At 41.3% G+C, this 18,223-nt stretch overlaps 1 protein-coding gene across 1 annotated transcript; it reads left to right on the top strand.

Moving 5' to 3' along the window:
- Nucleotides 1–5,261: 5,261 nt before the first annotated feature.
- LOC124805430 lies at nt 5,262–6,014 on the top strand. The gene has a single exon (XM_047265992.1). It carries the CDS (start codon nt 5,262–5,264, stop codon nt 6,012–6,014), a length of 753 nt encoding a protein of 250 aa, XP_047121948.1.
- Nucleotides 6,015–18,223: the final 12,209 nt, after the last annotated feature.

Here is an 18,223-nt window from a genome sequence, read left to right as displayed (position 1 = left end):
CCGTCTCTTTCCCGATATACCAGCATAGAGTCGTGATCAACCACCCAATCTTAAGGTGGCTGGAGGCCGCGCACTGTTACCGCTTTCTCAGAGCTTGAGTCGCCCTAAGCTGCCTATTGTCGCTTCCCTTAGCCGCTCCCCCGGCCGGCCACGGTCAAATACTTCCCTGGGGTAAACTAGCGTCCAGTAAAGCGACTCGTCCCCACAAAGTTTTCATGTCGTGTGAATTACTTTAAAGCCATCACCCGACATTAATTATTCCACTACGTCCATGCTATACCCTCTACAAGATGCATTGTGCCTTGTCAGTCATTTTGTTCAGCCCTACTGTTCGCTCAACGTGAGTTAGGTGACCTTTAATGACTTCATGTAAGGGGCATAGTTCTTACCATCTTACAACATGTAGGAAAAGGTGTTCCCAAAAACGTGATTTCTCTCAACTTTTTCTTTTCAAGTATCTCTAGTGACATACATGAGAATGTTATCTTTGATGTAAAGCAGTATTTATGAAATGGAGCAATAATCACTCACGATGAACTAATCTGAAGCATACAAAATTCTTGATAGGTCATGAACCTCATTTGACGTACAAAAAAGTGAGGTGTATTCCATTTGATCCCTTTGTTTGACGTTTGTGACTCAATTTACAAAAGAGAGCATTAAAGGACACTTGCTTCTGTATACATACTAGCTATCTGCTAAATAATAATCGTGAATAGCCAAATTAACAAACTTAACCTGCATAAAAGAGCACATGACGTATTGTGTGCACAAGTACACTGTTGCAGGAGTTCCTATCTGCAGTGCAAGAATAGATCATCAGTGGAGTTCAGAAGAAATATGGACTTCCGGTGTACTGCTTAGTGACCTGAAAATTTAAGGCACAACTGCACTTCTCGTTGCTAACAAAATTCTCGCTCTGAACACGAGGATACCTACCAGTCCACTAAAATATCATCAGGACCTATTTTCTGTCACCACTAACTGCTCACCACATGCCTATTTTTTAGTTGTGAAGCAAAATTGGTATATCGGTGCTGCTAGTCTACATTTTCGTGATTAACATACCTCTGCAAACGGAACAAGGTTCGTCTGAAAACAAAGTGAGGTAAAGATTCACTTGACTGACCTGCACTTATTTCGAATTACAGTCGTAAACCCTAAGCATGTGTGCGTCATCACCAGGTTTAATTTCTCGCACTAGTTTTTCATTATAAGCCCTGAACACAAGTAACTTCGTACAGAGGTGTAAGGAATTTCCCTTTTCTGTGAAAACGTCTAAGAGGGTTAGTAGTGGTCTTTTCCAGGCACTATGCAACGTAATCGAGATGAGCTTCATCAGCACTGTGTGTCATCGTATTCGCTTCTTGTCACGAAGACTTCCTGTTCCACGAGGCTTATGGAATATGTCAGGTACGTCATGACCCAGAATTCGAACACTTGGAAACTTCTCTTCAGACAGTCTTCGGAAAATACGAGTGGACTCTATACCAAGGGCTGCCGTATCTGGTGGAAGCCAGCTGTTATAGCCGAGCGGTTCTAGGCGCTTCAGTGCGGAACCGCGCGACTGCTGCGGTCGCCGGTCCGAATCCTGCCTCGGGCATGGATGTTTGTGATGTCCTTAGGTTAGTTAGGTTTAAGTAGTTCTGACTCTAGGGGACTGATGAACTCAGATGTTACGTCCGTCCCATAGCGTGTAGAGCCATTTGAACCATTTGGTGGAAGAGGGGTGGGGGGGGGGGGCGAGCCGGACTCCCTAGCTCTATGGGAAAGAAAGAAATATACTGCAGTCAGATTTTTTTCTTTCAAGAAAGTGATTTAAATGTCGCTATCACGCAGGTTTTCAGCAGCGCCTGAACTGAACCTTTTTAATCGCTAGTTACAAGTCGTCATTCATCTTCCACAATATTAAAAAGTTTCCATCAGGTCACGCCCCCCCCCCCCCCCCCGCCCCCTCCATGGACGCCGTGTATACACATTCACATACGGATCGTGAATAAACACTCATTGTGGAATGGGATAATTCGGTCTGGCCATTGTTGAGTTCGCAGACATCGCTGTTACACTCGCGATATTTTGTTCGCTGTTCGAATAGCATTAGACGAAAATGCACATCGAATGTTACTAAGGGAGACACGCGGGATCCATTCAACCGTACTGCGTGGCACCGTGTGTCCGGCCATAAGGTAAATGATTCGCCCTGTAACATTGTATCAAAAAATGGTTCAAATGGCTCTGAGCACTGTGGGACTCAACATCTTAGGTCATAAGTCCCCTAGAACTTAGAACTACTTAAACCTAACTAACCTAAGGACATCACACACATCCAAGCACGAGGCAGGACTCAAATCTGCGGCAGGTCGCGCGATTCCATTCTGAAGCGCCTAGAACCGCTCGGCCACATCGATTTTGTATCAATGTTCTCGAATCATGGGAAACACGTAAATACATGAGGTTTATAGTTCCAAAAGTTGACATCTGCTTCCTAATTCAGTCTTAGAAAAATTAAAAGGAAAACTGATTCCAATGTTAACAGTGCTCATATAAAAGGAAATGACACTCTATTGTTAAAAGTAACCCTGAATGAAAAATACCTAATCACGATTAAAATAAAGTAATTTTTATGAATTATAAAATCCTTATATAGGGAGATGTATTTTGGAACTAATTACTCAATATGACGCCATTTGGAAATAAAAACAGTGAAAATATCAGGCTGCGGGACTTATAATAAACCCGTATGTTCCATTTTAGATAAGGTTCACTTTATTCAAAATATGAAAAACATTAAATAACATTGGTTAGTTTTCGCAATTTGGGCTCTTTTTTGTTTTCATTCGTTGATAACATGTTTCACGATATTTATGTGCCTAGATTATATTCATCTTCCTGTGATTCTCAGATGACAAAGTCTGGTTCTAGATGCATAATTTCCTCCTACTCCTCCTCATAAACAAGATCTATTAAATGCCTCTAATACAAAAAGGATTCCACCTGTCTCCAGCTATCTCCAGAAAGTTCCCCAAGTAATAACATCACGCAGTATTTCTTTTTTGATGATGAAGGCATCCGTGGGAAGTTCCGCTTTTGAAGTTAGAAAATGTGTTTCCCCGTTTTAGTATGCCTCAGTATACGCTCAGGTCACTTCTGTAGTACTGCTCACCTCTTATTAAAACTGTATTTTTCCACCTTTTTACATAATTCTCTTACAAAACTTCATTTTGAAGTGGTAGGCACTTGGTGGTTTGAAAACATTTTCTATGCTTCTTTTACAATCATAAACTGGACAGTCCACATCTAATTTGTTTTGGGAACCATACTTTATCAATATATTCTGTTATCGTTCCGGTTTAGTAACGGTGTCCATCTTCTTTATCTCCTTTTCATTATTTCCGAATACTCTGTCAGCTGAGGTAAAATAATGACCAACAACTGGAAAGATCACCTGAACTTCATCTATGGGCCTTCATTTCTCGTCCAGTAGGAAATCATGCCATTAATTGTGCTGTTTTTGTTTTGTCCTGCGCAGCAGTCGGAAATTTGCTTAATACTTTCATAGCAGGGAGATCAAGCTTGTTTAATCTATCATTAAGTTCCGACGATATTCCGTTGGATACTTCACGGTGACATTATTCTAGGGAAACACACATGAAATTATTGCCTTCATTTTTTTTCAGTCATAACTAAGAACGTGTTCCCCGACCCGTTCCTGTCGCAAAAAGTCATAGAAAGCTAGGGCTCTTAACTTACGCCGTCTTCGAGTATTCACCACCTCTGATTTGTCTTGGGATGTTTTAGAATGTTCTATATTCTCTTTAGCAAAAAACATGTGGAACAAACATCAGTTGATGGACTTCCAAAGCCTATATTGTAATTCGCACAAAAATAATGTCGGAAAGAAGCCTTGTTTACTCTGATACCAAGTACAACCGATTCATTCAACGTTGTCCAGAGTTTAGTAGCATTTAGGTCACTTTCCAGAGTCTGGCGGCCTTCAGTCTGACATCTCCAGTACTGGAGTTTACTTGCATTAGCTAACTGTTCGATGAAATTTTCATACCCACCTGTCATATTTCTTGTTTTCTACTGATGGTAGCCCAGTTTACAAATCTCTTTTGTAAACGAGCCATATCGGATACCACCGACTTGCAAGATTCCTAAGATGTTTGCCAGCACACAGAAACAACAAGTGATTTCGTCCCTGGATGTTTCACTGCTCTTTTTACAAAATACTTAATGGAGACAGTTTTTCGCTTGGTTTTACCCGTAGTGTTCGCCTTCTTTCTACCTGGACGATCAGCTGCTCTGTATTTCAGAATGAATGCAACCTGAACACTATAAAACACATTATGAAAAGGCTTTGTAGCACATAGGGCTAAGAGTCTGGATTGAAGGGCTTCTGTTTTATGGTTACAAATTGTACCTCTGTGACTGCTTCTCACTGAGTGCACAGAATAATGAATAAAAACACAATCAAACGTGCAGTGTACTGGTCATAAGCAGTACATGGAACTTAACTTCCTATTTTGTATTATGTTCATTTAGTGGTATCAAGGATTCTCACCCTTCCATGTCCTGGCTGTACTGGTGACACCTCCTGTTCGTGAGATTCCATGTTATAAGCTCATGATGACAAACTAAGTCACTTTCAGAAACGAGACGGAAATGTGGATGTGGCAATAATGCAGCATGACAATATAACATTGACCTAATGTTGCATTGTTGACGTTCCCTCCAGCGAAAAGTGAGCAGTCAAGATGTAGTGTTACAAATTTGTGTGAAATAGATATCCCGTATCTTAAAGCAACACACGTCCTGTGAATAGATGTGCTGCTCTGGAACATGACATGCTATCGTGGGGCGCAACAGTAATACAGATGTTTAGAACTAGCTGCATATGTCATTTTTTATCACGTTCTCTTACGAGAATATTCCGAGTTTTGGAAATAACGCTGAATTTCAATGCTTATTTTATGTAAGAAAAGAAGGGTGTTTGAGGTTAAACTGATGTTTTTCGGACAGATAAAGGAACAGGAAATGGCCATACATCATTTTCGAGTCAAAACGTCAGATATAGATTTTTGGAACTATACACCTCATATTTTCATAGGGAAAATCAGGATCTAAATATGCATACCTGTTGTAGCATCATTATAAATACCTTGCGTTCTGTAACAGGTGAACTGTTCGTGATGGCGGAATACGTACCGTGGTCGGATACAGCGCTGTGGATAAACGCTCGGGTTCTGGCGCTTGGTGGTATGTGGAGACCGCCATGGCTGCAAGCAAAGTGGTATATGGTGTACAGAACGTGGGTGCTCTTCACGCTGCTCAGCTTCCTCGTCGCTCAGGTACAAGGCCTGTGGTACTTCTGGGGAAACTTGGACAAAATCACCCTTGACACGTGTCTTCTCATTACCACAATACAATGTCTCATTAAATTCCTTGCCTTCGTTTTGAGACAGCATGATTTTTTCCGCGTGGTGCAGAAAGTAGAGGCTATGAGGAAAGAACAACTCAAAATCGACGACTCAGAAATAATCTCTATCCTTGATGCATCGTATAGATCGGCGAAAACTATTACACTGTGCATGACGTTTCTGGGGGGTACTTCACCTGGCGTCTGGGCCATTATTCCCACCATCATGCGGAAGTTCGGCATATTTCCACCAGATAGGGAACTACCGGCGACTGCCTGGTACACCAGCAGAGACACTGACAGTCCCAACTACGAGATACTCAGCACATTGCAGTACTTCAGCATGCAGTACGGCTTCTTCACTGGGGTGGCCCCGGACCTGCTGTTTGTTTCCATTGTAATTCACGCAGCTGGATTACTGGAGGTTCTGAACGCTAGATTGAGACGTGTTGGGGAAATGTCTCGAAAGCGCAGCGTTAACACTTGCAAACCAGATAAGCCACCAGAAAAACATTCAGATGGCGTTTCCTCTGCAGAAATAATGTGGAAAGACCTTTGCATATGCATCAAGTACCATCAAGACATCATAGAGTAAGTACGCATTCGATAGTAAATGTTAAATGTCTATGTGTGATAGTATCGTTTAGCGCGAAATATATTTAGACTGAATTTGTAATCACAATCTCCGTTTGGCAAATAGAAAAGTATTGTTCTGTGTGCTGTTTACATCTGCCTTACTGTTACAGATTAATTAAAGAAACTGAAAGACTGTTGAGCAAACTTGTCCTTCTACAGTTCATGGGAGCAACTGTTATTATTTGCGTCACATTGTACCAAAGTTCTAAGGTACGTTCTGTGTCAGTCATTCGTGTGATAACTGCCACTTGATGATTACTTGTTTCTGTGTATTTCTTCAATATGGATTTCAGTGCTATAGATACACATTTTGTTTTTAATTTTAGACTGAAATTTGGAAAATCTTTCACTTTATAGAATACGGCGAACATCGCAGCGCTACTGATGCTACAGTTATACTTAGGAGTCATCATATACGAAATATTTATGTACTGCTGGTACGCCCAGGATATATTGTATCAGGTAAATCGCTGTATTAGATTAAAAGATTTGTTTATATTTTCTAGCAGATTTTCTTTGTTAATAGATTGTTAATTATACTATGCAGGAAGACGTTTGCTGTTAAGCACTAATTGACAAGACTAAATCGATAGGATATTGTTAGGAAAACGGAAATTTGGTATTTCGTAATCCAAGTAACAGTTTTGCCTCATAGTTTCAATTTAATTACAGCCATTTCCGATATAAATTCTGTCGTGAGACATTCTAGAATTACTGTCCAAACTTTCCTTTTTTCAGTTTATGTCAAAACAGAAATACTACAATCTATCATTAATTCACTCGGAAATTTAATGAACCTAAATTCTGAATATATAAATGTCCCTTTCTGAGGATACTGATAAATGATTTTAACGTTGTTTCATTTCCAGTTTTACGTGAAATCTGGAGGATATTATTATGCTGTTTACTACGTTGCGCAAGATGTTTCCGGGGAATAATTTACATTCTATTATAGTTCACTTAATTTGGCAAGATCCTTTCACACTAAATAAGAAAGGGAGGCGTTTGAGTCCGACGTCTGCACTTCAAGCGATTCTTCGCGAAGCGTTAGGGTTTTCCTGTTATGGAGCTCTAAGTTATTCAGAGAACTGTCGCCCAGACACACTTAAAACCCCAGATGCTGGAGAAAATAAGCAGATCTTTCAAAAATCTGTGTTGTAATTTTAGACAAGTTATAATGTTTCCAAATACTATTTGATAACAGCTTCAAATCGTTTGACAACTTAAAAGCGTCTCTGCATATTGAAATAATTTGTAATAATCTCTTTTGATGTCATTGCAGAAATACATTGAAGAGCCAAAGAAACTGTTACACCCACCTAATATCGTGTAGGTTCCCAGCGAGCACGCAGAAGTACTGCAAGACGACGTGGCATGGACTCGACTAATGTCTGAAGTAGTGCTGGAGGGAAGTGACACCATACATCCGTAAGAGTACGATGCGGCGGAGATCTCTTCTGAATAGCATGTTGCAAGGCATCCCAGATAGGCTCAATAATGCTCATTTCTGGGAGGGCAAGCGGAAGTATTTAAATTCAGAAGAGTGTTCCCCGTGCCGCTCTGTAGGAATTCTGGATGTGTGGGGTGTCGCATTATCCTGCTGGAATTGCCCAAGTCTGAATGCTCAATGGACATGAATCGATGCAGGTGATCATACAGGCTGCTTACGTACGTCTCACCTGTTGGAGTCGTATCTAGACGTATCGGGGGGTCCAGTATCATTCCAATTGCACACGTCCCACACCATTACAGAGCCTCCACCAGTTTGCCCAGTCCCCTGTTGACATGAAGGGTACATGAATTCATGAGGTTGTTACGTCCATCCACTCAATACAATCTGAAAGAGACTTCTCCGACCAGGCAACACGTTTCCGGTCATCAACAGACCAATTTCAGTAACGACCGGCCCAGGAGAGGCGTAAAGCCTTATGTCGTGCAGTCATCAAGGGTACACGAGGGGGCCTTCGAAAGCTCATATCGATGATGTTTCGTTGAAATGTTCGCACGCTGACACTTGTTGATGGCCCAGCATTGAAATCTGCAACACTTTGCGAAAGTGTTCCACTTCCGTCACGTTGAGCAATTTTTCAGTTGTTGATCCCGTTCTTGTAGAATCTTTTTCCAGCCGCAGCGATGTCGGAGATCTGATGTTATACCGGATTGCTGATACTGACGGTACACTTGGGAAATTGTCGTACGGGAAAGTCTCACTTCATCGTTACCCCGGAGATGCGGTGTCCTATCGCTTGTGCGCCGACTGTAACAACACGTTAAAACTCACTTAAATCTTGATAACCTGTCGTTTTAGCACCAGTAACCGATCTAACAACTGCGCCAGACGTTTGCTGCCTTATGCAGGCGTTGCCGCCCGCAGCGCCGCATTCGGCCTGTTTACATATCTCTGTATTAGAATACGCATGCCTGGACCAGATTCTTTGGCGCTTCTGTGTATGTAAGAGTTTAACACTAGATGTCATTTATTAGATGTGTCAAAATGCGTATTTCAGTTGACTGCCTTTTTGTAAATCCGCTTCTACTATTTAGTCAAGTCGAATCCAATACTTGCCTAATTGCTGGTACCTATGAATAAAGTTAGTAACAGTAGCGTAAGACTAATGGTGCAATGAAAATTAGAGATATGTGTGGATTGATAGCATCTACTCAATGTTGTCTTGTGACAGCCAGAGCGAGAGCACCAGCAGCAGCGAGTACTGTTTGTATAAAGCGTTTATTTTGCATTTTGTTTACGACCTTCCACTAAGGAAGGGATTCTATTTGTGTTTATCTGCTCTGCATAGTAACTAACAGTTCTTGATAAAACTTTACGTAGTTTTCGTGTTAGATTTCTTAGTGTTTTCTTGATCGTTTAGAACAGAAAGCGCCCTAAAACCGTCTTTTGTTTGTTTCGCGGCCGTTAGCCACTAGTCACTTGAATCAGCAGTTGTCTTGTGACAGCCAGAGCGAGAGCACCAGCAGCAGCGAGTACTGTTTGTATAAAGCGTTTTTGTACTTATTTGCTGCGCTTAGCTTTTAAATAGTTTTTATGGGAAAACCTAGCGTAGTTTTCGCGTCTCGTATTTCAGTGAGCGTTTCTTGATTATCAGAGTAGCTCATCAGAAGATTATCTTGGGAATTTGTCACCGTATAGAGTAGGGTAAACATAGTCATGTGTAGGGACTGTGGTTGTTGTGAGCGGACGCAAGGAGAATTGGCCACTCTTCGGGGGCAGGTGGAGGCTTTGTCTGTTAGGCTCATCGAGCTCGATGCGCAGGCGTCGGCTCGTAGTGGCGTTGGGGCAACTGTGGTGAGACCTATGCCTACTTCGGTGGCCTTGGAATCACATGGAACCCCTGATGTCGCTGCGTCTTCCGGCAGTGAGCATCTTACCGGTCAGCCATCACTCCAGGGTGAATGGCGGACAGTGGTGGGCTCGCGCGTGCCTGGCCGAAAGGCGAAGGTGGGATCTGGCCGCGTGGCAGCTGCCTTACCCCTTTCCAACAGGTACGGGGTGCTTCCTAGTGGTGATGACATCGTTTCCGTGCCACCACAGGATGCCTCGCCTGTTGGGCCAGTGGCCGATTCTCCGGCAAGGTCCCGACAGTCACAGAGGGCGGGCCTATTAGCTATAGGGAGCTCCAACGTTAGGCGGGTTATGGAGCCCCTCAGGAAAATAGCGGGTAGGTCGGGGAAGAATGCCAGTGTGCACTCGGTGTGCTTGCCGGGGGGTCTCGTCCGTAATGTGGAGGAGGCCCTTCCGGCAGCTATTGAACGCACTGGGTGTGACCGGCTGCAGATAGTAGCACATGTCGGAACGAATGACGCCTGCCGCTTGGGTTCTGAGGCCATCCTTGGTTCCTTCCGGCGGCTGACTGATTTGGTGAAGACAACCAGCATCGCACGCGGAGTGCAAGCTGAGCTTAATATCTGCAGCATAGTGCCCAGAGTCGATCGCGGTCCTCTGGTTTGGAGCCGTGTGGAGGGTCTAAACCAGAGGCTCAGACGACTCTGCGACTATAATGGTTGCAAATTCATCGACCTCCGTTATTGGGTGGAGAACTGTAGGGCCCCCCTAGACAGGTCAGGCGTGCACTACACACCGGAAGCAGCTACTAGGGTAGCAGAGTACGTGTGGCGTGCACACGGGGGTTTTTTAGGTTAGAGGGACCCCCCCTTGGGCGAAACGATAAAATACCTGACGGCTTACCAGAGAGGACATTATCATCGTTGATAAAGAACGTCCGTCCTCAGAGACCAAAAACAGGAAAAGTTAACGTAATATTGGTAAACTGCAGGAGTATCCAGGGCAAGGTTCCTGAATTAGTATCTCTTATTGAAGGAAATAGTGCGCATATAGTATTAGGAACGGAAAGTTGGTTAAAACCGGAAGTGAACAGTAACGAAATCCTAGACACAGAATGGAATATATACCGCAAGGATAGGATAAACGCCAATGGTGGAGGAGTATTTATAGCAGTAAAGAATTCAATAATATCCAGTGAAGTTATTAGCGAATGCGAATGTGAAATAATCTGGGTTAAGCTAAGTATCAAAGGTGGGTCAGATATGATAGTCGGATGCTTCTATAGACCACCTGCATCAGCAACCGTAGTAGTTGAGCGCCTCAGAGAGAACCTGCAGAACGTCGTGAAGGAGTTTCGTGATCATACTATTGTAATAGGGGGAGACTTCAATCTACCAGGTAAAGAATGGGATAGTCACACAATCAGAACTGGAGCCAGGGACAGAGACTCTTGTGACATTATCCTGACTGCCTTGTCCGAGAATTACTTCGAGCAGATAGTTAGAGAACCAACTCGTGAAGCTAACGTTTTAGACCTCATAGCAACAAATAGACCGGAACTTTTCGACTCTGTGAATGTAGAAGAGGGTATCAGTGATCATAAGTCAGTGGTTGCATCAATGACTACAAGTGTAATAAGAAATGCCAAGAAAGGAAGGAAAATATATTTGCTTAACAAGAGTGATAGGGCACAAATCGCAGAATATCTGAGTGACCACCATCAAACGTTCATTTCTGAGGAAGAGGATGTGGAACAAAAATGGAAAAAATTCAGAAACATCGTCCAGTACGCCTTAGATAAGTTCGTACCGACTAAGGTCCAAAGCGACGGGAAAGATCCACCGTGGTATAACAATCATGTACGAAAGGTACTACGGAAACAAAGAAAGCTTCATCATAGGTTTAAGAGTAGTCGAATCATAGCTGATAAGGAAAAGCTGAACGAAGCGAAAAAGAGCGTAAAGAGAGCAATGAGAGAAGCATTCAACGAATTCGAACATAAAACATTGGCAAACAATCTAAACAAGAACCCTAAAAAGTTTTGGTCATATGTAAAATCGGTAAGCGGATCTAAATCCCCTATTCAGTCACCCGTTGACCACGATGGCACCGAAACAGAGGACGACCGAAGAAAGGCAGAAATACTGAATTCAGTGTTCCGAAACTGTTTCACTGCGGAAAATCGTAACACGGTCCCTGACTTCAGCCGTCGCACGGACGCCAAAATGGAAAATATTGAAATAAACTATATCGGAATTGAAAAACAACTGCTATCACTTAGTAGCGGAAAAGCATCCGGACCAGACGAGATACCCTTAAGATTCTACAGTGATTATGCTAAAGAACTTGCCCCCTTTCTATCAGCAATTTATCGTAGATCGCTGGAAGAACGTAAAGTACCTAGCGACTGGAAGAAAGCGCAGGTCGTTCCCATTTTCAAGAAGGGTCATAAATCAGATGCGAATAATTATAGGCCTATTTCGCTTACGTCAATCTGTTGTAGAATAATGGAACATGTTTTGTGTTCTCGTATTATGACGTTCTTAGATAATACAAATCTCCTTCATCATAACCAACATGGATTCCGCAAACAGAGATCATGTGAAACTCAAGAAATTCACAGTGCCGTAGACACTGGCGAGCAGATTGATGCCGTATTCCTGGACTTCAGGAAGGCATTTGATACGGTTCCGCACTTACGTTTAGTGAAAAAAATACGAGCTTACGGAATATCGGACCAGGTTTGTGATTGGATTCAGGATTTCCTAGAAGAAAGAACACAACATGTCATTCTTAACGGTTCAAAATCTGCAGATGTAGAGGTAATTTCGGGAGTACCGCAAGGAAGCGTGATAGGACCTTTATTGCTTACAATATACATAAATGACTTAGTTGACAACATCGGTAGCTCCGTGAGGCTATTTGCAGATGACACGGTTGTCTACAAGAAAGTAGCAACATCAGAAGACTCGTACGTACTCCAGGAAGACCTGCAGAGGATTAATGCATGGTGCGACAGCTTGCAGCTTTCCCTAAACGTAGGTAAATGTAATATAATGCGCATACATAGGGGCAGAAATCCATTCCAGTACGATTATGCCATAGGTGGTAAATCATTGGAAGCGGTAACGACCGTAAAATACTTAGGAGTTACTATCCGGAGCGATCTGAAGTGGAATGATCACATAAAACAAATAGTGGGAAAAGCAGGCGCCAGGTTGAGATTCATAGGAAGAATTCTAAGAAAATGTGACTCATCGACGAAAGAAGTAGCTTACAAAACGCTTGTTCGTCCGATTCTTGAGTATTGTTCATCAGTATGGGACCCTTACCAGGTTGGATTAATAGAAGAGATAGACATGATCCAGCGAAAAGCAGCGCGATTCGTCATGGGGACATTTAGTCAGCGCGAGAGCGTTACGGAGATGCTGAACAAGCTCCAGTGGCGGACACTTCAAGAAAGGCGTTACGCAATACGGAGAGGTTTATTATCGAAATTACGAGAGAGCACATTCCGGGAAGAGATGGGCAACATATTACTACCGCCCACATATATCTCGCGTAATGATCACAACGAAAAGATCCGAGAAATTAGAGCAAATACGGAGACTTACAAGCAGTCGTTCTTCCCACGCACAATTCGTGAATGGAACAGGGAAGGGGGGATCAGATAGTGGTACAATAAGTACCCTCCGCCACACACCGTAAGGTGGCTCGCGGAGTATAGATGTAGATGTAGATGTAGATGTAGATCTACTCCATGTCCACTTGTCAGATGGTACATTACTTTACCGCATTTACCTCTCCCCCTCCCCCACCCCCCACCCATGACGCCTCACTGTATAACCACACAGGCTATCCTACAGACTACAATACTTCATCCCAACCGATAAATAACAAAATTAAACCCGAAACAAAGTAAATTATTTTTGGTGTAAATATTCACCACTCTTGCATTACTTAATCTTCATTGGGAAGAATCATTACAAACAAATTGCCTGTCTTGTTTCTTTCTCGTTTTCGAGACTTAGGTGTGTTACATGATGATTTAAACACTTTTTTTATTCGACTGCATCGTCATTTATTAATATCAGATCATCTCCTCTCGTTACAACTTCTACCCACAAATGGGACAAATGACAAACACCTTCAGACGAGTGGCATAGTGTCTTTCAAGTAGTAAGTAAAAACTGGCTGACTGAAATAGTATTTTCACAAGTCAGAAGCTAAACACAGACCCTAAGATTTGGTGTGTAGTGTTCATGCAAAGATCAGCACATTCCTCAAACTGGGGAACTATCAAGAATGGGGTTCCACAAGGGTCAGTCTTGGGTCCTTTGTTGTTCTTATTATATATTAATGACTTGCCATTCTATATTCATGAAGAGGCAAAGTTAGTTCTCTTTGCTGATGATACAAGTATAGTAATCACACCTGAGAAACAAGAATTAACTGATGAAATTGTCAATACTGTCTTTCAGAAAATTACTAATTGGTTCCTTGTAAATGGACTCTCACTGAAATTTGATAAGACACAGTACATACAGTTCCGTACAGTGAATGGTATGACGCCATTAATAAATATAGACCTTAATCAGAAGCATATAGCTAAGGTAGAATATTCCAAATTTTTAGGTATGTCCATTGATGAGAGATTAAATTGGAAGAAACACATTGATGATCTGCTGAAACGTTTGAGTTCAGCTACTTATGCAATAAGGGTCATTGCAAATTTTGGTGATAAACATCTTAGTAAATTAGCTTACTACGCCTATTTTCACTCATGGCTTTCATATGGCATCATATTTTGGGGTAATTCATCACTGAGGAATAAAGTATTTATTGCACAAAAGCGTGTAATCAGAATAATAGCTGGAGTCCACCCAAGATCATCCTGCAGACATTTATTTAAGGATCTAGGGATATTCACAGTAGCTTCTCAGTATATATACTCTCTTATGAAATTTGTTATTAACAACCAAACCCAATTCAAAAGTAATAGCAGTGTGCATAACTACAATACTAGGAGAAAGGACGATCTTCACTATTCAAGATTGAATCTAACTTTGGCACAGAAAGGGGTGAATTATACTGGCATTAAAGTCTTTGGTCACTTACCAAATAGTATCAAAAGTCTGACAGATAACCAACAAGTATTTAAGAAGAAATTAAAAGAATTTCTGAATGACAACTCCTTCTACTCCATAGAGGAATTTTTAGATATAAAGTAAGAAGAAAAAAAAAAAAACAAAAATATTAAAAAAATTAAAAAAATAAAAATAAAGAAAAACAAAAATCACAAAAAAATAAAGTTGTTATATTAACTTAAGTATGTTGTTAAATTAACGTAATTATGTCATGTATTGGAAAATTCGACTCGTTCCACATCATTACGAAATATCGTATTCATGATCCATGGAACTAGTATTAATCTAATCTAATCTAATCTAATCATGTTTCTAATCTCGCATATCCCTCGAGAGTTATCCCGAAAGGAATGTTATTTTAATTTTTAATTAGCACATAAACTTTGACAAACTTCGGCTACACGTTTATACAAATCTGGGAAGCGGATTTACAAGAATGTAACATTGGTTTTTCAAATCTCATTTAATTTTACAAATGAATACACTACAATGCAGATGCTTTATCATCAACATCTTTACACAGAAATTGTTTTTGTGAAAAGAAAGTAAGTATTTCAAAATGAAGAAAAAGACTTTTCAGTTGAGATATTTCGAGGCTAATGTCAATAACTTTCACCAAGGTAGGAGTTTTAGGCAATAAATCCCTCGTACATATCGTAACTTAATCATATTCGAGTAAATAAAATATTTTTCATAATGCTAACGGGATTAGTACAGTCAGAAGACATATAACTAAAGACTAAGCAGTGAAGTTTAGTGTGTAACACCTTTAATGAAAATCTGGTTATTTATGGAACATATTGATTACACATTACTTACTTAATAGAGAGTACAAAAGAAATATGATGTGCTGCTTGGATCATTAACGGAGACTTTGGTTTTTTTATTGTTTCCTTTATTTAAAAAAAAATGATGGGCTGACGAACCATCATCCTTATAAGTTAGTAATTAGGAATATGTGATCATATGTATCGCATAATGCAGGATAGACGTGATTTACAGATATTGCACCGACCAGCAGAATAATAAAAAGTTATTTACTTGTCCCCTACCCCCTCCTCGTTCCCTCATCTGAGATCAAGATCCATTAAGATGCAAGAAAGAAGTTACAGACCTGCAAGCGCATCCAAACATATAGAAATTATTTTCTTTTTGCGACTCACGTAAAAACGTTTTGAAATAGCTCACTACTTTGCAGAACTCTCGACTTGCAAAGTCCGCCTATTCCTGTGTCTGGCCGGGGGCACCACTAAAACTGCAGCGCGCCCTGGTGATCATCATCTGCAGGACTCAGAGGCCTCTGGGACTGACCGCCGGCAAATTCTACTACGTCTCACGAGAAACGTTTGTGCGGGTAAGTGTAACAAAGTAAACTGTATAAGTGGCAGGATTAAAGTAAGACAGCAAGACACTTCCTCATAATTCAAGCCAGTTCCCAGAGAACTGAAATTTTGACACACCTCGCCTCTTTCTCGTGCAGTTTAGGGTGCAATTGATTGCGATGGTTTTACCACACGTATTTCTACAATGCAGCAGTGTTGCATTACTTAGATGCGAAATTTGTAAGGAATGAGGTGGACACTGTGTGATGGACCAGCATTCAAAGCCAAGTCTCCGCCTATCTCGAGCAATGTGGTGTCGCTTAGGCCACTATATTACACGTTATTATACCTCACGGACTCACTGAAAGTTTCATATGGTCACTGGCTCGAATGGTTTATGCCTGCCTTCGGCCGCATGCTGTAATGACATGCCGTGTTGTCGTAGCCTGGCGACAAAGCAGCCGAAGGCACACTAGTCCAAAGTTTACTGGAAGCCACGAGGGGAAATGCTCTTACGTGTAACTACAATCATCAGTCATCATACAAAAGCTGCAACTAGTCGTAAACCCATCGTCTTTGGATATCCACGATACCGAAAGGCGAAATGTAATGATATCGACGAGTGCTTAATGATTAGATAGATAAGCGTGAAAACAATACGGCCGGTTGAAGTGCGATTCTCATGCAAAAGTGATTCTTACAAATCTGAAAAGCGTTGTTTCTACGTACTATGTCGCAGTTTAATGGGAAAGTAGAGTTCACAGGTACCTACAGGACAAATCTGAAAATCTTGTTTGACAGACGTTAGCTTAGAATTATGTGCTGTAAATGAGTATAGCGATCCCCCTGAGATGGCAAACGATAAAATTAAGGGCGTGTAAGGCGACTTTTCGAAAAGCATACGCACCGTGGGATAGATACCGTATTGTGGCTGAATTTATTTGTCCGAAAGGTATGCAAACTCTGAGCACAAATTTTTTGAAACATGTCTTCTCGCAAGTTAACGTGCTAGGAATCCATTTTCTGCTAGCATACAAGAGTATGTTCAGTACGTTCGTCGTTTGCAGAGATCAGATCGTTTCAAAATGGAGTGTCCAACAGAGGACGCATGGAGTAATCACACACGACAGCAAAGAACTGATGGTATTGGTGGAAAGAGAATAGAATGTATACGATTTGCTGATGACATGGTATTAGTGGAAGAAAGTGAGCGTACAGTGACTAACATGCTGAAAGATCTGAATGAAGCTTGTGTGGAATATGGGATGCAAATAAACACAGCAAAAACAAAGAGTATGGTCATCAGTACAAGACGCACACTGTCAATATTAAAATAGGACAATCTACGATTAACCAAGTAAGAGAATTTAAATATCTTGGAAGCACAATAACTGAAGACTTGAGATGTCACCAGGAGGTGAAACTTGTATTGCCATAGCGAAGGAAGCATTCGACAGAAAGAGGATACTCTTATGTGGCAAATTAGATCAAAGTGTAAGGAAAAGGCTTGGCAAATGTTTTGTCTGGACTGTGGCACTATATGGGGCAGAAACATGGACGCAGAGACGAGAGGATGAAAAAAGGTTAGACGAATATGAGATGTGGATGTGGAGGAGAATGGAGAGAATAAGCTGGATGGAAAGAGAGAGTAGTGAAAGAGTATTAGAAAGGGTTGGTGAGAGATGTCTGCTGAAGGTTGTAAGAGAAAGGAATAAGAACTGGCTGGGACATTCATTGAGAAGGGAATGCTTGCTAGCAGATGCTTTGGAAGGATTGGTTTGTGGGAGAAGACTGAGAGGTAGAAGGAGATACAAGATGATAGACGACATAAAGGGAAGAGGAAACTATGCAAACCTGAAGAGGATGGCAGAAGACCGGACAGCCTGGAGAACTACCATGTATACATGATCTGATAATGATGATGTATACAGGTGGCAACACATGGATGTTATAAAACAGTCTTTTAGAAAGTTTAATATTCCTCACACCAATGCATTAGTCTACTATGCGCTGACTCGTTTTCGAATCTTAATAACATGTATACATGTATACATGATCTGATAATGATGATGTATACAGGTGGCAACACATGGATGTTATAAAACAGTCTTTTAGAAAGTTTAATATTCCTCACACCAATGCATTAGTCTACTATGCGCTGACTCGTTTTCAAATCTTAATAACATTCTTGTTGAAAGATTCCTTTCGTCCTTCATGTAAGTATAGGTAGTTGATATTTGTAATGGCAGAGACAGGAGCTATTAAATTTCAAATAGTACCCTGCTATTGTTCACAAAAAAGGCATCTTCTGGACAGTTGCGAAACAGAAATTTTCGTTTCTGTCTTCATTTATTTTTCTCAACCTTTCCCGTACCTAAAAAGAATAGCACCACGTTAA

The sequence above is a fragment of the Schistocerca piceifrons genome, chromosome 7 (genome assembly GCF_021461385.2).
Source record: "Schistocerca piceifrons isolate TAMUIC-IGC-003096 chromosome 7, iqSchPice1.1, whole genome shotgun sequence".
Taxonomy (NCBI): domain Eukaryota; kingdom Metazoa; phylum Arthropoda; class Insecta; order Orthoptera; family Acrididae; genus Schistocerca; species Schistocerca piceifrons.
The sequence above is the reverse complement of the archived record's forward strand: the minus strand, read 5'-3'. Positions and strand labels throughout refer to the sequence as shown.